Source organism: Anoplophora glabripennis, unplaced genomic scaffold (assembly GCF_000390285.2).
Source record: "Anoplophora glabripennis isolate ALB-LARVAE unplaced genomic scaffold, Agla_2.0 scaffold1069, whole genome shotgun sequence".
Classification (NCBI taxonomy): Eukaryota; Metazoa; Arthropoda; class Insecta; order Coleoptera; family Cerambycidae; genus Anoplophora; species Anoplophora glabripennis.
Window position 1 is genome coordinate 4,719 of NW_019417143.1, and position 22,840 is coordinate 27,558.

The 22,840-nt window shown below is 33.7% G+C and overlaps 1 protein-coding gene across 1 annotated transcript in view; it reads right to left on the minus strand.

Moving 5' to 3' along the window:
- Positions 1–1,577: 1,577 nt before the first annotated feature.
- LOC108913424 (serine/threonine-protein kinase NLK) overlaps positions 1,578–22,840 on the minus strand; it is a 102,211-nt gene continuing 80,948 nt past the window's right edge. The window contains exons 2-4 of the mRNA XM_018718973.2: positions 20,217–20,346; positions 1,661–1,716; positions 1,578–1,593 (exon numbers count right to left, since the gene is read on the minus strand). Coding sequence (XP_018574489.2) covers positions 1,578–1,593; positions 1,661–1,716; positions 20,217–20,346 — 202 coding nt within the window. The remainder of the gene's footprint in view (positions 1,594–1,660; positions 1,717–20,216; positions 20,347–22,840) is intronic.

A 22,840-nucleotide genomic window follows, 5' to 3' on the forward strand; every position in this document is an offset into this window, starting at 1 on the left:
TAATAAATAATAATAAAAAATAATAAATAATAAATAATAAATAATAAATAATCAGTTCCAAATTTCATTGTACTTATATTTCTGGTTTTGAGAATATTTAGCTCACTAAGAGGCATTTCCTTGCCTTAGACTGTAAAAACATTGCAGCCAGCCTAAATCGGATCACCCTAAATCCTATATGTATTTATTGCTTTTGGAAAGAAATCACAATATTAAAAAAGTGTAAATTTGGATCATAAGTGACGTTTATGATTGTGATTAATTTACCTTATTAACGCTTAGACAAAAATATACATACTCATAACTCCAACCAATTTCGTGTCAGATATACAGTGTGTCCAAGATAAGGATGGAATAGCATTAGGATCTAGGAAACGGTAAAAGATACGGGGTGGCTCAAATGAGAAAAAAAGGTGTTTTTTTATACCTAACACTATGCCGATTAGAATGTTTTAAAATTCCTGTAGTTCCAGAAATATCCGAAAAACCCGAAATTTTGCAAAATCGTTTTATTTTTTTCTGGCTTTATTTGAAACAAATTTTAAAATAAATTTCATATTTACATTACCACTTTTTTCACTCTATCCAATGGCATCAACATATTTGCAATCCGACGTTTCGTCTTCGAGGGGCCATCTTCAGGTTCATTTTTTTTTTAATACGTCGCTGCTATTTTTATGACAAAATCTACAGTCATTTTTAATTCTGAATTAGATATTACTATTGTAATCGCTTAAAAGGGTTTTTAGCTTGTTTTAGCTATTATTTAAAATTTTTCCTAAGTACGGCTCTGAACGCTTTCAAAATATCTTTTGGAGGAAGTCATAACAGTATAAAAGTCAATACAGCACAAAATATCCAACATTTTTTTTAGCAATACTAGTGAGAAATAATAAAACATTTCATAAATTCCTATTATTTTTTTAAGGTACAACTTTTTCAATTATTGATTTAAAAAAAAGTTCGATATTTTATGCTGTATTGACTTTTATACTGTTATGACTTCCTCCAATAGATATTTTGAAAGCGTTCAGAGCCGTACTCAGAAAAAAATTTAGATGATAGCTAAAACAAGCTAGAAACCTTTTTAAGCGATTACAATAGTAATATCATCTAATTTAGAATTAAAAATGACTAGATTTTGTCATAAAAATAGCAGCGACGTATTTAAAAAAATGAACCTGATGATGGCCCCTCGAAGAAGAAACGTCGAATTGCAAAAATGTTGACGCCATTGGATAGAGCGAAAAAAGTGGCAATGTAAATAATATGCAAATTATTTTAAAATTCAATTTCAAATAAAGCTAGAAAAAAAATAAAACGATTTTGCAAAATTTCGGGTTTTTCCGGATATCTCCAGAACTATCCGGAATTTTAAAAGTTTCTAAACGGCATATTGTTAGGTATATAAAAACACATTTTTTTTCTAATTTGAGCCTCTCCGTATCTCTTACCGTTTCCTAGATCCTAATGCTAACCCATCCTTATCTTGGACACACTGTATATATGTTATCATTTGAATAAATGTTAATTAAATCGCACATTTTCTAGTAGGCATTCTAGATATATATTCTGCATTATTTAAGGGTGATCCTAAAATTACAAGTATTATGTCAGTAACACATAAATTAAATTTGAAAACTTTCATAAAAAAGGATACATTTCCTGGAAGAAGTCGAGATGGGGAGGTTGTAGAATATCTAAGGCTGAGAGAACCTAGAAAAACATATGTTTTAGAAATAAATGAAAATAAAGTAACTCCACAACAATAAGCAAAGTTTAAAGGAGTTTCATATGCACAAAATGAATTAATATAACTAAGTACGGCGTTATAAAATATATCGTGTTTCATTAGAAAAAATTAAACTCATTTTTTATCCCTTCAACTTTATTTAAAATTTTTTCATAGTTATTGTCATTTGTTATTAATAGCCTGTCTCTAATACAGTGTTTTTTCGTTTATAATTAAATCTGCAATATATACTTTAGCTAATGGCTGATACACATTTTATTTCTTTTATTGCACTGAATTTTTAATAGATAATTATAAATCTACTATATACAGGGTGTTCCTAAATAAGTGTCGCAACGGAAAACTGTAAATTCCTCTTGAAAAATGAAACATTTTTTTCCTCTTCCATTTTTCTCTCCGGGCTTTCGTTTTCGAGATACACGGTGTCAAAACTTTATTTTTTTTTAAGTTTTTCGCCAATATCTTAGGAATCGTTTGAACTACAGGACTGAGCTTTTGTACACACATTACCACTATTAATAGCTACTTTTTCGCACCCTTCTCGAATTCATTGGACGTGCCAGTGGTGGAGATTTTAAGGTATCGTAAGGGTTTTTCCCCCCCTAAATTTTACGCCACTGGAAAAATTGACTTTTGACAGCAAATTCTAAAGCGCCAATGAATTTTACACAATAAGAGTTCTCTTGGTTCATTGCTCTAAAGTCAACCGTTTTCAAGAAAAATGACTTTTTATGAACAAAAGCAAACATTTTGCTAACGTTTCGAAAATCTTTTGTAATTCAAAAAATAGGTAGTAATAATTAACAATTTTAACGAAATTTAACAACAGATAGGATTTTAACTTTTTTTTATCAATTTGGCGAGTAAAATTTACAGAAACTGTTCAAAATTACGTCCGTTGGCTTGAATGCACGCATTACATCTTCTAATCATGTTTCTTTCTGCCGCTGCGGCTTCACCTCTATCGGTCAACTTTTCGATAGTATTGACATGGATTTCATAAACGATGCATTTCGTTCTCCGGATGTTCTGTTCAGTTACTTGCACTTGCAAAATGTTCAAAATGCAAAATGCAAAAAGTATTCGAAACGTTAGCAAAATGTTTGCTTTTGTTCATAAAAAGTCATTTTTCTTGAAAACGGTTGACTTTAGAGCAATGAACCAAGAGAACTCTTATTGTGTAAAATTCATTGGCGCTTTAGAATTTGCTGTCAAAAGTCAATTTTTCCAGTGGCGTAAAATTTAGGGGGGGAAAAACCCTTACGATACCTTAAAATCTCCACCACTGGCACGTCCAATGAATTCGAGAAGGGTGCGAAAAAGTAGCTATTAATAGTGGTAATGTGTGTACAAAAGCTCAGTCCTGTAGTTCAAACGATTCCTAAGATATTGGCGAAAAACTAAAAAAAAATTAAAGTTTTGACACCGTGTATCTCGAAAACGAAAGCCCGGAGAGAAAAATGGAAGAGGAAAAAAATGTTTCTTTTTTCAAGAGGAATTTACAGTTTTCCGTTGCGACACTTATTTAGGAACACCCTGTATAGATAAATTTCCTTTCATCGCTTCAATGAGTGGCATAATATATAGATATTAAAAATGACATCATGTGACATCATTGAAGCTTTATAATGAAGTGTGCATTACAAATATTACTCACATCAATTTGAATGTAAATTACAAAAATTGATTAATTTGAATAAATTTTTCAATTAATTTTAAGTCAATTGAAAAATTACGAATAAAATAGAGGTTACAGGTTGTAACATACAGATATAATTATAATACGAGTATACTCGTACAGACATTATAATGTATAAATTCAACATTTATAGAGATATTTGAATGAAATCTGGGACGCAAGAGGAAATAATATCCACTTCAAATCCTATTAAAAAATTCAGACGAGTTTTCTTTAAAAAATAATTTGTGGCTTTTAGACAGAGACGGAAACTGGGGGAAGCCCTGTTGCTATGTATTAATACAAAAGGATAATCTGTTAACAATATATGACCAATAAATATCTACTGATATTTCAGGAGCTTATTATATGAGAGGTGAAAATAACACTACTATTCCCTATATTTTTTTCCTATCGTTTATATATCTGACCTCTAAGAGGTACCTATAGTTTTATTTTTTGGGTTATAACTTTAAAATCACTTTTGCCATACTTTATTACAGATAAATATTCTTGATTTGATGTTAAAAACAGTATTATACTATTATGAGGTATCCAGAAAAAGAGTGGCCAAACACATATTTTTTACAAATTTAGACAGATATACTATAGAAGTGAAATTGTCATTTTTAGATAATCTGAACATTTTCCTATAAAAAGGTACTCTTTTTATTTATTACAATAAAACAAAATATTTCCTTACGACAAACTCACAAGAAATATGGGTTGCTTGGGACCCGCTTGTTCATACGTTATCTCCATTAATTACGCGGCCTCACAAAAAAAGTCGTGACCTGGATGACTGACCATGGAATCCGAATCCGAGGTAAAAAAAATCGCATACCCCTTAAATTTTTGTGTAGAGCCAAAAACATTCCTTAAATAATGGTAACGTTATAAATATCAATATCATTACGAATATGAATGGGCACTTTGCAAACCTCGTGCTCTCATCTATTATTGTCAAGGTCTTCCTCCGAAGGGGTTGGTACGCCTTCCACACCCCTTCTACTTCTATGCCCTTCCGGACATAGATCTGCATCATGAAAGCTTCTAGTGTACAAGCTCTTGAGAATGCAGTGGAGACATGGTGGAGGGTGAACACAGCGAAAGATCAAACCCCATAGAGGGGTGAAGTACCCTCTACCGGACGGGGTGAGGAAATTGGGGAGCAATTTTTTCTTGTTTTTACTGCGCAATAGTCGCAGTGCATTGTGTAGAAGGGGTACCAAACCAACCCCTTCGGGGGAGCCCTTGGCAATACTGAATAAGAGCACGAGAGTTGCAAAGTATCAATTCATACTCCTTTCCGTAATGATATTGATATTCAAACTTTACCCCTATATAAGGGATATTTTTGACGCTACACAAAAATTTAAGGCGTAGACGAATTTTTTTGACCTCGGATTTGAATTCAGCGTCGGAAAATACATAGGAAAACCATGGACAGTCATCCAGATCACGACCTTTTTTTTTGTGGGGCTGTGTTATCCAAAATAAAAACTAAAAATAATTAGATGCAAATTAGATATATTTTGCATATCCAGATTTATGGTATTGAAGGAGATTTTGATTTCATTTGAGATTTTATGCAAATATACAGTGTGTCCAAAGTGATGGAACAGAATTCATATTTCATTCAGGTCAATTGGTAAATAGAAATTGTCTCTTTTCTGCAATATTTTCTATTTTTTAGAGCCATATTTGACCGACTTATAACATTATCGATATTTTTTTTTGAATAGGACAATCTATATTTTATAGTATAAAAAGACAGTCATTTTAAAGACGAATTCAGCGATATAAGGTTATACCTACTTTTTTGTCATAGTTGTCAAAAAAAATTAAAAAATTATATTTTATGTCGTACTGACGACTATTTCAATCATAGTCTCTTCTGTACTTTAAAAAACGTACCTGCTCTTTATTAATGTTTATTAATTTAATTTTGGTGGAGAAAACTAAAACTTAATTTAGATTAATGTTTTGCAATTTTTTTTATCTTAGTATTTATAATTCAATACATTTTTTGTACATTATTTTGTACTGTGACCACAATTAAAAATGTTACATTTATAGTGTCTGTAATTTTTCTTTGTCCGATTGGTGCTTGTTTTTACTTTAATGGCAATCTTTAACCGGCTTATTATAATTTTTAGTTGTCTGATTTTTCGAAGGCACCCCTTAAAAAAACACTCAATAGACATTTGTCAATCAAATTTGGTATATGGGTATTTTGATAGGTGTCGAATAGCCTGGTAATATTATCTTTTTGATAAAAAAATGCCTAATACCACTTTCTGGAAAAACGACCCTTTTACGTATTTCGCTTCAAGATATTATGGACCGATGTTCCGGAAATCCCCGTTTTCTGTTGTATAGCTTGCACCGAGGTATGAGGATTAGTTTCAACCTTACCTAATACCACGGCAGTGTTTCTACGATACTTCTTTTTGTTCAAAGAACCACAATGAAGCAAATTCATCGATAAAGTCAAAAAGGTTTTATGATCGGGATGTCGACGGTTAGTGTCTGGAATTTCTACGGCATTCACCGAATATTAAAATTATGTCGAGCTTTTCTTCATTCGTGTACTGGACCATACTGAATAAATGTCAAATGTGTCAAAGTTGAAGGTGTAGACTTGTAGTTATGGTAATAGTAATATGTAACCAACTTTGACACTTCAAGAAAACAAAAGAAGGTTCAAGAAAACGACCAATTTTTAAATAACATTATATGGACTGATTATGGATACTATTTGTAATTTTTGTTAATTTTTTGTTCGAAAAGACTATGATTTGCGTAAACAAGATTAAATGAAGTAATTTCGAAAATGAAGCGCCTCTAGAAAAAAATTTATATTTCTTATTTTTTTATGAGGAATATATCCTTAAAGTTTGTCGACTTAATCCTGAAACACCCTGTATATTCAAGTTTCTGCTTCCAAAAAAAATTAAATTTTGTTGGTCTTTTAAGCTTCATTCACAACCAGCCAATTACAATTACAATTAGTACTTAGAATTAATATTAGACGTAGGGCGAAAATTAACGTATTTTGATCATTCAGAACATCGAATCTAGAGAAACTTAATTTACAGTGAAGGTCAAGTATTTCCTGTGGCCACCTATTGAGTAAATGTTGAAGCTGGAATCAGTGGGCAATTTTACCGATGTTGCATGACGGAACGCGAATATCAGCTGTGAATCTTAGGTTAGCACAGCTTAAATTAAGTCGTAAATAAAAGCCACAAAATTGTTTTTATGCCTCCGCTGCCTGTGCAAGAGTCGGAAAATTAAGCGGTTTTTCTCAATATTGTATACTGTGTTTGATGTTTGATGATGGAAGAACGTGACATTAGTAAAAAATTTATCGCTGTCGTAATGGAATACCCGTTCTTATACGACAAATCGAAAGTGGAATTCAAAGATACGAAGAGAAAAGATCGAACTTGGACTGAAGTAGGGAACCAGTTCAATGCCACAGGTATTTAGATGGTAAAGATAAAGACTTAATGTTAATTTAAAGTATGCATTTGAAATTTTAGGAGAATGGGCGAAGAATTATTTGAAGTCTCTGAGAGAGAAATACATAAGGATTAAAAAGAATATAGAAAATAATACAAGGAGTGGTGCAGGGGCTCCTAAAGAAAAGGACTGACAGATGTTTCACGTAATGTCATTTTTGGCAGAAATTATTTGACCGAGAAAGATAACAAGCAGCTTCAACGTCGAGCAAAGTCAAACGTTCAGTGAAATAAACACAGAAACAAGTTTCGTTGAAATTGAAATAGACACAGATGTTTCTATGGATGACATGCTGCACTCTGGTATTGCTTCAGCAAGTTCAAGTTTAAAAAGTGTACCGTTATTTTCCCCTGGCAGCGTTATTGGGGAACCTCATTCAGTGGAGTCTTCAAGTGAACCCCCAAGTATTCAGGGCGAGTCTGAAGCGACTGTGCCAACATTACAGATGCTACATGAATCCAAAAAAAAAAGAAAGAGGGGAAACAACTCGGACAGTTCTTCTATATCAGAAACATTAAAATCCATCTGTAGTAGTCTAAAATCTGACAATATGTCTACACCATCAGCTACTGAGAATTTTTACCAGTTTTTACTCAGCGAAATGGAAAAATTGCCAGTGCACATTATGGAGGATTTTAAGGATGAAGTAATGTTACTTTTGATAGATAAAAGAAAGATGGCAAAGAATCCTCCTCATTGAAATTTTGTATTAATAGGTATAATAAATTATTTGCATTAATCTAGTTTGTTTTTTTATAATTTTTCCATAAATGTATGAAATAAAACTAAAAACTCATGTACAAATTTCAGAAAATATACAACATATTTTACCTTCAAACATTTGCAATTAGTATCAAAATTATAGGTTATGACCGGGCCCTATTGAAATGAAAAAGGTACACTAGGAGAAAATTCATTTTTATTAAAAATATATAATACATTTTTTACATTCTTTCTTGTGACTGACTTTGGAGAATATGTACAATAAAATAATTTATACTGTCACTTTATCCTGCCATGGGATGGCTCCTGTTGTATTTACATAATTTTTTACATATTCCCTGTAATTGGAGGCTGTGCCGCTATAATTACGGCAACCAATTCTTCGTTTCAATTCGTAAACATTCCGTAGAGCACAATCTGAAGGTACTTCATTCCGCCATTCACCTGGAATAATGTTTCCAGCTACTTCTGTGTCCGAGAAGTTTGGAGGAACATATCGCTTCCGTGTGTCATTACGCTTTACGTAATTATGGAGACAAAGTGCGCACTTTATCATTTTATCGACGTTAACAGGATTCTTAAATATAGTTGTGTGGAATATTCTCAGTCTGGCTACCATAATACCGAAAGCATTTTCAATGCAACGTCTAGCTCGTGAAAGTCTGTAATTAAATATTCTCTCTTCCCTAGTCAAATTTTTACCACCATAAGATCGCATAAGATTTGTTTGCAGGGGAAATGCTTCATCCCCAACAAAGTAATGTGGTGTACTGACATTCGTACCTGGAAATGGTTTTTTTGCTGGAATAAGCAAATAGTCATTGTTTAGCTTATGGCCAAATGAAGAACTTTTCAATATGCCCCCATCGCTTTGAGATCCATACGCGCCAATGTCTACATAAGAAAAACAATAATCTGCATCACACACCGCAAACAGCACGATACTAAAAGTTTTTTTATAGTTAAAGTATAAGGAACCACTTTTTTTAGGAGCTCGAATAACAACGTGCTTTCCGTCTAGAGCTCCCACACAGTTTGACAGATTCCAAGTTTCTTCAAAACCTGAACAGATTCTTCTCCACTCGTTTTCACTGGGTTCCTTTAATCTATGCTAATGCTATGTAATTTCTTCCAGATTACTTCACGATTCATTTATTATACCACAAGTGGTTGATTTTCTCACTCGGTATGCAAAAGAAAGTGTAGGGATGCTGTCACCGGCTGCTAAATGTCTGGAAACAAGATGTTTTGTTAAAAGACATTGTTGTTGGTCCAAACACAAAATAAATATGTACTACGTACCTCAAAGTTAAAGCTAAACGGGCGCCTGGGAAAATTGGTTCTCGGTGATTATTTTTTTTAAGAGCAGAGCCAACTAGTTGTAATAGTTGATCAAACTGCTGAACATCCATCCTGGTGTAGTTAAAAAACATATCCTGATCGCTTAAACGCATTTCTTGAACGAGGTTTTCATAATCACCAAATTCTTTTCGACGTGCAAGGATTGGTAGAACCCACCATCTGCGAGAAGCACCCTGGCTCTGTTTTTCCAATTGAAGGAACCAAACACCCAACGACACAGCAAGTGAACCCAATATTTTTCACCGGAACTTGGCTTTTCGTCGCGGCAACATTGTTTATTGCACAACAATAATTTAAATAAATTTAATATAAACAAACATTCAGTACCCACTCTGAAATTTTCAGAAGAATGAACAAAAAATTGTGTATATATTTATTAAAGTGATTTGACAATTCTTATAAAATTAAGTCTAAAATGCGTTACCTCCTTTGAAACTCCCCCTACCAAATTTTTAAATTATATTTTAATCATGATCTCGCCAGCAACCAACATAACATTCGGGCGAGCCCGTGGCCGCTGAATTAAACAACGCCGTACCCCAACCATACCTTGCATGCTTATGCCCTAGTCCCTAGGACTAGACAGTAATCAGAAACGTAAGTCGTTCACTAATTTAGAATATTTGGCCCAAGTCGGGCGAGCCCACACACCGCACACAGCTCGCATATACCCATTGAGCACCGTCGAGTGTTGTATCGACCACCTAAGACTATTCACCAGTAGCTGAAAATATATATACGTCTATAATTTTTCCCTGCAAAGGTATTCCAGAAAACGAATTTTAGTAAACGAAATAATAAACCGTTTTATAATTTGTAAATCGCGTAAAAAAATAAATATCTATGGTGCTATGTTGAATGTTCTTTAATAATTATAATTATTAAGGTTATTTTCACTCGTTACTGTTAAACTGAATTAAAAGTGATGCGGAGAAATTTTCAATATTTTAATAGATTCTAGTTTGTAAACATTACATGGGAGTGATGTAAATTATTTTTAGGATGATCTCGGCAGCAACCAACATAGCATTCGGGCCAGCCCGTGGCCGCTGAATTAAACAACGCCGTACGTTGCCTGCTTATACGCAGGGCTAGGACTAGAGAGTAATCGGAAACGTAAGTCGTTCACTAATTTAGAATATCTAGCCCAAGTCGGGCGAGCCCGCACACAGCCCGCATACTCATCGAGTGTTGTATCTGCCAGCTACGGCTTTTCGCCAGCCAGCAGCGGTTGGAAATATATTATGTATATTTATGTGCTATAATTTTGTTCTTTAAATGAATTTTTGAACATTAGAACAATTTTTCCCTGCAAAGGTATTCCAGAAAACAAATATTAGTAAACGAAGTAATAAACCGTTTTATAATAATTTGTAAATCGCGTTAAAAAATAAATATCTATGCTGTTATGTTGAATGTTCTTTGACAATTATATTTATTAAGGTTATTGTGAAGCGTTACTGTTAAACTAAATTAAGTGTGATTGCTGAAAAATTTTCAATATTTTAATAGATTCGAGTTTGTAAATATGGAAGTGATAAAAATTATTTTTAGGACTTTTAAATTCGATACATATGCATTTATTTTTTCAAATAATAAACTGTTCGATTAAAAAAAATAGCTTCTATTTAATATATTCTTTTTATTTCAATCAGATTTTTAATAAATTATCATTTGAATATACATAATTACCTAAAATAACTCTACTCTCCGGGCAAGCCCTTCGACTTCACTCGTATATTCTTCGGGTACTTACGTGTAATCTGCGGTTTGATGTTAGTTTTATTTCATAGATTAGGAAGGTAGAGATTTGTTATTCCTTGTACTTCACGACTTGGTTGTTTGTAAGTTCTAGGTTAGGGTTAGTAGTAGTGGTTTAGGTAAGTTTTTATTGTTTAATAGTTTGGAGTAAAGCAAAATGGCAAGCCGAAAATAGCGAATTGGTGAGTAGCAATGGTGATATTGTTAATTTTTTATTTTTGTATGTTAACTTTCGATGATAAATTATTTATTTCAAACCTACGCCTGACATGAAAAATTTAATAAATAAAAACAATTGCGGAAGTAACAGATCATTTAGTAAAAATTGGTACAATAAATATGGGTAGTTAACAGGTAATAAAACCAGAAACAAATTATATTGTTGGAATTGCTTACAGTTTAATGAAAAAAAGTAAAACTTCATGGAATTATCTAGGATATTCAGATCTGAAACATATAAATGAATCTCTAAAAAAACACGAGCGATCGGAGGAGCATACATATTCAACATTAAAATTTAAATTATTAGGAAAACGAAACATTCAAACTTTTCTTGATTCTGCATTTCGTGAGAATATTTTAAACCATAATAAAGTCGTGGACGAAAATAGAGACATTGCAAAGCGCTTTATTAATTTGGTTATTTACTTATTTATTTATGTAGGTATTTATTAGAATTTTAGTATAATTTATCGTTAATAATTTCAGTATGTGCTATTACTATAAAAGTGATAGAGAATTTTACTATTTGTTAAGAGAATTATATTATTTTTTATATGTCCTTATATCCCTTAATCCTTGCCTTATCTCCTGTCCCGGCAAGAAATCACTGTGATGACATACTCGTTTGTTCTTGCTCAACCATTAGGTATACTTATGGAATAACTAATAAAATCTTTAAGTATATTTATATTAACTATCTTCATAATTCTTAAGGTTTTTACACTTTCAAAAGTAAATAGACTAACGTAGATTGCAATTATTATATGATATTAAGTTACATGAGAGAAAAAATATTTTGCCCACCCATCTCAAAAAGTCACGAGCCGCCACTGCAAACATTCACTATATTTGAGGTTAGGTAATGTCATTTACTCATTTGTTGACATCAAGCGCGCAGGCGCAGATATTTTTCAATTACAATTAGTGGCAAAAGTTTGGACTATGGAAGGTATTAATTTTAAGTGTAAGTATAAGTGGAAACGTTAATTTGAACAGTGATGCCAAGTCTCATGCTTTTGCACATGTTTTGCGAATAAATCTCATGTTATCATGTTTTATTTGCAAAATCTCATGCTTTTTAGACTTCAATAAAGTAATACAGTAATAAAGTAATGAAAATTTATTACATATACGGGTAATTGTAAACATAGTGAAACAAAATAGGTATCTAAACATACAGTTACGAGCTTAGTAGTGCTGCTCTCTAGTAATAGATGAACAATATTTTGTTACTATACTATACTATTGTATAGCGCAATAATATGCGATTTCCCCTATGATCCGAGTATGCGAATAATTAAAGTTAAAGTTGTTATTTTAATAAACTTGTATTTAAAATACTATTCGATTGTTATTTTTGTACACCTCATATTATAAAAGGCAATGCAGCCCCTCTATATTGGATTTAAGAAAATTTAATATATTTTGAAAAAAATATATTACATATTTATATTTTTTATGTTGTATTATGCAACCAAATATACACCTTGCGAGTCATTTGCGTCATCTCATGCTTTTTTTATAAATCTCATGTTTTTTGTAGGATTTTCTCATGCTTTGCTATTTTAAGACCTGGCAACACTGAATTTGAAGGTTGTGAACGATCACGTATTAAGTCACATGCCAAACTTTTACCACTAATCCTAAGTACTAATTGTAATTGTAATTGGCTGGTTATGAATGAAGCTTTAGTCCATTGAAAAGTTACATTTGGGGTTGCAAAAGTCAGAGCACGCAATTTTATTTTTTGGATGACAAGAAGGGGTTAGTGTAAAGTTAAATCCATGTTTGTGGGGTTGCAACCCTTGTGCATCGGCCGCCATCTTGCAAAAAGGGCTGCGAATGGTTTTTATACTACTACTTACTATATCGGGCAAACTATTCGTCGCACAGAAAATTTTAAAGACATTTTTTGTTGCAAATTAAATTCTCTACAAACTTTTAGTCGTAGAACCAAAAATAACAAAGTTATTAACGAAAATGGATAAAAAATTGGAAACGAATTTTCTTTTGGTCGTTATAACTTTTTTTCTGGTAATTTTACAAAAAAAATTACATCAGAGCATTTTGATACAGGGGTTTTCAAGGACTAATTTCCATTACAAACTTTTTTCAAATTTTATTTATTAGGGTTTTACAGCGATGCGAAACTTACACTATTCTCCAGTACTAGTAAGTATACATTAATATGAATGATTAGGCATAGGAGGTGTCCTTCAAAGTTTTCTTCCAGTTGTGCTACCACGTGCGCGCGTGACGTATTTAATTGTGAAAAGTATTTTGAGTTTTGTGGACACTATTTTGAATTTTGTGAACAAGAGGAGGGTTTCGACCAAGCAGAATCAGATGCAGATACCCTCATCGTTCGCTCCGCTCTTGCTGCATCCCAATCGTTCAACTCAGTCACTATTGTCGCCGAAGATATCGACATTCTTGTCTTGCTCCCGGCATTTGGAAGAACACATTCAAATGTATTTTTTTTAACCATCAAAAGGACGCACAGCCGAACAATAATTATATTGTCCATCAAGTTTTATGTACGGAGACGTCACTGTGGATAATCTGTTGTTTCTCCGTGCCTCCTCAGGATGTGACACGACTTCAGAAGCTTACAACATCGGTAAAATGAAATTTCTCACAACCCTGGAGACACGTCCTGAGTTAGCTAGTGGAATAGTGTTATTCCTCAATGAGAGAGTCGACCCTACTCTGCTCACTACCTTTGACGAACGTTTTTTCATCTTTTTATATGGTGGCATTAAAGATGATGATTCTCTTCACAGTCATAGATACAAACGATTCGCCGAGTCAGTGACAAAGAATACATTTAATTTGTCTTCACTTCCTCCAACACAAGACACAGCCCGCTTGCACAGCCTACAGCCCGCTTGCACAGCCTCCGAGTCCAGTCGTAGCTCGGGAATTACAACGACCCTCAAGACTGGGTCTGGAAAAAGTTCAAAACCTCCAGCACCCCCTGGGCTTCTAAAGTTGATATTCTGCCGATGCAAAGAAAACTGTGGAGCAATGTGTGGATGTCGGAAGGCAGGCCTCTAATGTTCTACAGTGTGCCTGAATTGTTCTGGGGAGACATGTAGCAACATAATGGAGATATCAAAATATCAAATATCAGTAGATTGGGAAATATATTTCGATATTTTTAATTACACTAATTATTATGTCAGCTAGAAAATGTCGGTGGATTCTGCCTACTAGGGCTACGACGTAACCAAACGCCACCAGACTATCTCGTAGGAGGTGGGGAAAAGAGTCAATAATTAATTAACAGCATTGCAGTGTCAATCATTAAAATGTTTCTTATAAAAATAATGGAAAGATGAGAGAAAACTATGCCTAATCATTCATAATAATGTATACTTACTAGTACTGGAGAATAGTGTAAGTTTCGCATCGCTGTAAAACCGTAATAAATAAATAAAATTTGAAAAGAGTTTGTAATGGAAATTATTCCTTGAAAACCCCTCTATCAAAATGCTCTGATGTAATTTTTTGTAAAATGACCAGAAAAAAAGTTATAACGACCAAAAGAAAATTCGTTCCCAAATTTTTAACTATTTTCGTTAATAACTTTGTTATTTTTGGTTCTACGACTAAAAGTTACGGAACCAAATTTGTAGAGAATTTAATTTGCAACAAAAAATGTATTACAAGTTTTATGTGCGACGAATAGTTTGCACGATATAGTAAGTAGTAGTATAAAAACCATTCGCAGCCCTTTTTACAAGATGGCGGCCGATGCATAAGGGTTGCGACCCCACAAATATGGATTTAACTTTACACTAACCCCCTCTTGACATCTAAAAAATAAAATTGCGTGCTCTGACTTTTGCACGCTAAGCCCAAAAAAATGTAACATTTCAATGGACTAACATACTTGTTGACATGTTGACAGTCATGTCAATTTCCATAGAAACTAAGATTTTTACAAAAATGTTAATATCGCATTTTTGATGCAATACATGTATTTTGTTAATAAAATTCGATTTTCTCAAAAACGGTACAAGATATCGACTGATATAAGGTATACCTTTTTTTAGCAAAGTGAGAGAGGAATTGAACTATGAAAGAAAAATGCCAAATTTGGTAACGTTGTCTAAATTGTATAAATTTAACTCCATAATTTTGTCTCCTCCTGTATAATCCAGACATATTGAATATCAATTTAAACTTGTAAATGAACATTACCATGAGTTGCCTATTTTAGTTGCCCAAATTTCATTGTTGTCATGGAAACGACTATATTTGGAATTTGTTTTTCAAACTTCTTTCTTTGAAGGCGAATAACTCCCGATCGAAGCCTGATGGGAATTTTTTTTATGAAGTACTATAACTATTTTGACCTCCCCTGTATATCCGTTCATTTTTGACATGACCTTTCCGAATTTCACTTTAAATGCAGAAACTGCAGAACTAGATTCATTAAAAAAAAATAAGTAGTTTGCTCTATAAATTTTTTTCCTGCGCGACTCGTTAAAGTTTACAAAAAAATATATATTTTCTGCTATATCTTCATAATGCGCTAACGGAATGGAATGAAATTTACTACAGCGAATTCACTTGACCTAGACCTTCTATTGAACGGAATATTAACCTGTGGCTTTAACCAGTGTCGGACTACTGGAGGTGCCGCCCAATTTCCCCCAAAAGAAATAATGTTACATTCAGGTACTGTTACGTTAAATCAATTAAAAATGTTTATTGTTGTTTTTTAATATTGCAGCTGTTTAAGAGATATTTGGGCTTGTTTTTACGTTTTACTGAATTTTCCTATTAAATTAGTCCATTTATTTAATAGAAACCTCTTGGTTTTAACCAGTGACGTGCTACTAAAGCGTCCGCCAACTTTTCTCAATAAAAGAATACGCCGCTGGCAGTTTTTTGTGGAAATAATTTTATTTGTGAAAAAAATATCAAACTAAACAATAAAATGACGTTAGCAAATAGGTCGGGTAACTAATTAAGTAACGACAAGTCCTACAACAATTGTTCAAAACGAAATCCTTTCGTATCGATACACTTTTGACATCTTCTAATCAGACTAGTTATAGAGGAATTTATCACGCGAGTTATCACGGCACAATTTTCCCTGAGGAGATTACAATTTTCCTCTATTATTTGCCACAATTCGTCTCGGGTTTATACGCCCAAAATGGACTGCAGCTTCAGGAATAAATAAACAGAGCTAGTTATATCTAATACTAAAACGAGATCATCGTTAAGCTTACTAACTAATAATGCAGACAAAAGAATCAATCTTTGCAGATGGATTTTAAACAAATATGAGTACTTATGTGGACTAATTTGCGCATTATGGTTGGCAGATAAGTAAATTATCTCCTAAACGGCTGCTACTAAAAAACACCAAGAAACATTTTTCATTTACTTAACGTTAACAGTACCTGAAATTAACATTATTTCTGCAAACAACCACCAGTGGCGCCTTTTTTTCTAGGGAAAACGGAACGGCACTTTCAGCATCACGCCACTGGTTAATGCAACGAGGTTAATATTACATTCAATAAAAGGTCTAATTAAGTGAATACGCTGTAATAAATTTCATTCAATTTAGTGAGCGCATTATAGATATAACAGAAAATTTAATTTTTTTTGTAAACTTTAACACCCTGTATCTCGCATACCACGTCCCCCAGGAAAAAAGTTGATAGGACAAACTGTACTTATTTTTTGGTAATTAATCTATTCCTATAGTTTCTGTATTTAAAGTGAAATCGCCCTGTATATGTCCCACCGGGAACTGCGTCGATCGATATCTACCAAAGTACTGCTCCGAAAAATTCGAAAATTTGGCAACATGGCCCTGGGTCGAACACAACTAAAATATCCAGAACTCTCCAGCAGTTCCGGCTATATCAAAATGTAACAGTAAAAATTAAACAGGTATTATTAAATGTTTTAATTTGTGGTTATACCATAATTTAGTGTTACCTATGCCCTTTACAGGTACCAAAAATCCACTGGATATCACGCTCCTGAAAAGAGTTATTAGCATCTCCGCTGACCCTTGCATCTGTTAAATTTTTTCTTTAAATATTAATACTTCTATTATTAACTTCTATAACTCCTAGGTATAGGGAATATTTAATAAAGTGACTCTCAAATTTCACGTAGAATCCGAAAATGTATTAATATCGACTTCCGGTATAACCGGAAGTGCTGAAGAGTACTAGATATTTTAGTCGTGTTCGCCCTAGTGACATTGCCATGTCGCCAAATTTTCAAATTTTTCGGAGTAGTTTCTAGATATCGATCGACCCAGTTCCCGGTGGAACACCCTGTATATTTACAGGGTGTCCCGGTACTTGATACAAAAAAGTCGAGTACAAATAGATGAGGTCACAATAATATCAGTTCTTCATATAAATTTTTTTCATACGGGTCTTCGTTAATAAGTTGCGGGCCCTCAAAGGTGAAAATTAAAAAGTTATTTAAAACTAAAACTACACTATTAACTTCAGCATGATGCAAATTTGGTGATCGATAACACATGCGTATAGCTTGTCTTTAATGGTGTAAGCGAAACTTCATTGTGCCCAAAACGCCAGAGACGGACTATGCCCAACGGTTAACAACCGATAATTTTTGCATAGAAGACGATCGCAATCTGCCTGTATCAAAAATAAATTCCCTGAAAACTTTGCCGACGATAATACCATAATACCCTATTAGTTCAACTCGGTAAAATTAACAGTTTAAGAAATATTTGTGATAATATGTCACAGTGCATATCGAGCGGCGCTGCGCCTCCACCATTTTTTGTTTTTAATTTTTAATTGGACATAATTACTGTTAGAAGCGTACATATTTTCAAAATAAGAGCCTAAAAAATCTTAGTGTCTGCTGATGTAATTTTCACTAACAAAATTTGACAAATAGACTTTACACAACACAAAATAGAAAAACAAAACAAGAATAAGTTAAAGGAAGTTAAAAAAATAATTTAAAAGAAAGAAAACTATCAAAATACATTTTCAATATGGGCACCTTCCACCTCCACATATTTTCGAAGTCTATGAATATTATTTGTTTGTACGCGATATAGTTATTTATGTATCTAGGGAATTATAAGGGCCTTAATTACCGATGGCAAAGTTTGCGTCCCGAGGGCGTCCGGCCCGAGGGACAGCAATTGCCTGAGGTTATTAAGGCTCATTAATTCCCGTGGTACATAGATAATTTTATTTCTGACCGATTTCAATAAAATATTGTTTATTTTTAAAACGGAAAAAATGTACCAATTTATTACCTTCCCAGTATATTTGAATCAGGTACCATTGATTATAAGAGTTTTGTTGTTGCTAGGTTGTTGCTATGTTACGTGTTTATAAACAGAATTGTTACTTGCTTATAAACAGTACTTTGTTATCAAGCTGTGTTTGCGTTAAAAACGTGTTTTCTACCCCAAATATAATGGAGCAGATTTTGAAAAAAGCTGAAAAAGCAAGAGAATCATTAATTCCATCGAAAAGTGAAGCCGTATACCAAAAAGAATACAAGATATATCTGGAGTGGCTGACACGGAATAATGTTATGCCAAAAGATGCCACTGAAACTGTATTACTGGCATATTTTCAAGAATTGGTAAGGAATATTCTATGTTTTTCGGTAGATTTGGTAGTAATTTTGTTTATTCGTTGCAGTCAGAAACGTATAGTCCGAATTCTTTATGGACTAAATGGTCAATGCTAAAATCGAAGGTGAATATACATGAGAAACGAGATATCGCCAAGTTCAATGAACTAGAGGCTTTTTTGAAACGGAAGAGTAAGAGTTATAAGCCGAAAAAGTCTGCTGTTTTATCTCCTAATGATGTTATCAGATTTCTAAAGAACGCTCCTAATGAAATTCATTTACTGCATAAGGTAATTTTTTTCTTATTTTCCCTTTTTTTGTGTGTATTTATTTCCTTTTTTTGTTTTAGGTTGTTTTGATTATGGGTTATTTTGGAGGATGCAGAAGTCAGGAACTTTTGAATATGAAGATATCGGATATAGAGGACCGGGATTCCGTTATGGTAGTGAACGTACCGGAAAGTAAAACTGGTGTATCGAAGAAATTTACAGTTGTGGATGAAAAAGAGTTCTCTGCTTTGCCTTTATTAAGACTTTATATGTCTTTACGTCCTAAAGGTATTGAACGATTTTTTTTGCGCTTCCAACAAAATAAATGTACATCTCAGCCAATTGGAAAAAACATGTTTGGGAAAATTCCCAGCAAAATCGCAATGTATTTAGGATTGCCAAACCCATCTTCCTATACGGGACATTGCCTTCGTCGCACTTCTGCTACTGCTCTAGCTAATGCAGGAGCAACTATGACTAACTTAAAAAGACACGGAGGTTGGAAAAGTTCCACGGTGGCGGAGGGGTATCTGGAGGATAGCATCGAATTGAGAAATAAAACGGCGCGTATGTTGTCTACTTTGCCATTAGAAGAGGCAGGTACCTCGACTGTAGTGAACAGAAGCTCCAGCCATACAAAAGAAGAAATTGTTTCCAGTGGCGGTAGTAATTTTCAGGGAACATTTCAAAATTGTACATTTATTATTTGTAATGACGCAAATAAATAAAATATGATTCACTTTTCATCTCATAAATATATACACAAATATGTATATTAGCATTTTTTATTTTATTTTTACTTGTGAAAGGTAGAGGGAATTATAGAATCTATAATGTCTCAAGGGAGTTATGACTCTCTTTATTGATAGCGTAACTGTGACGATATAAGCTTATAATATCTCGGTCAGAAATAAAAGCATTTTCCCGCCAGCCCGTGGGTAGTTTTTCGTGAAAAAAAGGGTGGTTGCGCCCACCGTTAGGGTGGGAACTTTTCGGGTTCTTACTTCCACTCCTATAAAATATCCCTGGACAAAATATTATATGTACATATATGAATTATTTCTTTTAAAAAATCTAATTAGCGTGGACTATTAATCATATGCTTCCAGACCCTATGATGTTTTTCAAAGATTGAACTCCTTCAAATATTGCCAGGCTTTGTCTACTTTTCTTTATACATTTTACTAGTTTTCCTTACTTTTAGTTGGATATTTTCAACAGTCATTCAACAATCTTTCACCAATATTTTAGCAATATAAATACTAACAATTCCTTGTTGAATATTTTAGTTTATAAATATATTACTCACGTTTTCATGTTTAAAGAAGCAGAGCATTTTTAATTCCCTGAACACTCTCTTGGAGGAAACCACTGATTGGAACACATTCGGTAACTTTTTTAAAGCCACTCTTCTACCGTCCCTTGGATCCGTCACAGCCCTGTAAAAGATAAAATTGATAAAACTACCCTTGAAAGGGTGAAGTACTCTATTCACAATATCAAGCCTCATATCACCTTAAATTTATCTTAAAATTTTAACATTACTAATTTATAAATATTATTACTGCCCTTTGTTACCACTGAACCCACCCCGTCAACTACCCTTAAACAGGTAATACCTTATATCCCTAATATGAGGCAGAAAGCCACAACGTTACATTTTACTACTATTAATGCTCTCTGCTCTCATCGGAATCCAACCCTTCATCTACCCCTAAATCAGTTTTCGTATAATATCCCCGATATCAAACTTAAATTGTGAAAGGTAATTGTTAACATTACATTTATATTGATTTATTAACTATTACTCCTCTTTGTTGCCATCGGAATCCACCCCGTCAATTACCCTTACATTAGCCATAATAGATTTTAAGTAAGTTGTTAATATTACGTTTATATAGATTTATAACATTAATACCCTTTGTTGCCATTGTCAACTACCCTTATATCAGTTGTGTATTATATCTCCTATATCAAACTTAAAGCCATAGTAGGTACTTTAAGACGGCCACTTCTGACAGAGGAAAACTAGATGGCTCCACCAACAAATTATTTCAAAGATGATAATAAATTTAAAGGAACTAAATTTATTGCAAATGAAAAGTTGAAAGGGTTTAGAATTTGTTGGAGCCCCTAATGACATAATTTGGTTAGAAAATATTCGCTAGTTTACGAGAAATAAAATTTTCTTTGAGAAACTGTTTATGGCTAAAAACTTTTTTTTAGATCAAAACGGTTATTTAAAATGTCATTAGGAAATTTGAGGTTTTTTGAAGGTACCTTAACAAAATTCAAGTCTAGAAATGGTTTAATATTTAAATGCATCATATTTGAAAATCGTAAGAATTCACCGATATGGAAAACTGAAAATTATTTACACACCCGATTACAGTTAGAAAATTAAATACGTTTACAACTTTGGACACTCTGCAACAGATGGCACTCGCCTCGCTTCATTCTGATATCAAAATGTAATTGTTATTCACGGTCCGTAAAAAAGATGGTCGAGTAATGGACAGAAATTATGGGCGTGGCTTATCTCATACTACGTCACAATATTTATAACCTTTAGAATTTATGTTTGTTTACATGCGACTTAACTAGTAATTTTGCATTTTTCCAAGTAGTAAATATTTCATAGTTGTTTAGGTATTTTGCAGTAATTAGTTAGTTATCGATAATAGTTTTTAATAAGTTGATGGTGTAGTGTTTAATATAAACTATTAATTTACCACGTAAAAATGTCAGGAGTGAGGTGTAGTGTTGCAATTTGCAATAATAATTTTTATTGTGCAAACCAAGACAATTTAAATATTTTATTTTGAAGACTCAAACTTTGAACGCGATCTTCAAGCAGAGCTATTAAGTTTATCATCAAGAAAAAGACTTAATGGAAACAGGTTAAATGTTAAATTTCTAGTTTAACTGATTGTATACTTCAAAAAGGACTAAATTTATTGTTATTGTTAGAAAAGCGACTGGAAATTTTCAGTATCTATCGAAATGTGATTTTAATATTTTTGTAAACTTGACAATCTTTCTTAAAATTAAATATTATGTCAAAAGTTCTGTGAGAATCACTTTTCCTCCTCTTCCTTTCAATTTATTCCTCCATTTAACTCCGAACACCGAAAAAAACTCTTTCAAGGCTAAAAACTACTGCATAGTTTACTTGTAAAAACTTAAGAATTTTTTAATTCGGAATGTCGGGTACTTTGATCTGAAGTGCCTAATATTTGAAAATTGTGAGGGGATTCAGCAACGTGAGCTCGCCGCGAAGACGACGAAGCTGAGCTTCGAGCCCCACGTCGAGCGCCATATCGTGAATTATGATCCGAATTATGGGTTTCCCTGACCTGGGTCCGCGATAGAGACGCCCGGAGTTCTAATGGATCGTCACTTGGGACGCCAGGTCTCATCAGATTTTCAAGGGACTGTGGTCTGTGGTGGATATGGCCTACAGACGTGGTGTCTAGGACATGAGCTCGTGGGGGAGATCTCGACGACGATGGTCGAGCCCCACGTCGAGCGCCGTGTCGGGTTAGATTTTCTAAATAGGGACCACTTAGGCGGTGATCATATGTTCGGGGGAAATCATGAGAGTGGACGGGTGATGTACCAGAATTGCTTAGATGGAAAAAGCCGGCTACGTCACCTACGACATAGTCGGCTAAGGGGTTTTCGCATGCCATGGCACCCGAACGAGATGCGCATTGCTCCCGCTGGGTACCATTTCGTAGAATGCTGTATGTACTGTATAGCCGTCGCCAACGGCTCTACGTTCCGGAACACCCGATATCGGAAGTAGGCCGTTATCGGGGCCGGACCGCGAACCGTGGTTGGGCTCATGGGATTCCCCGATCCCTACCAGTTGGTGCGTAGGGATAACCTCGTCCCTAGTATTCGTGGGTGACCCACTTCGTGGTAACTCTT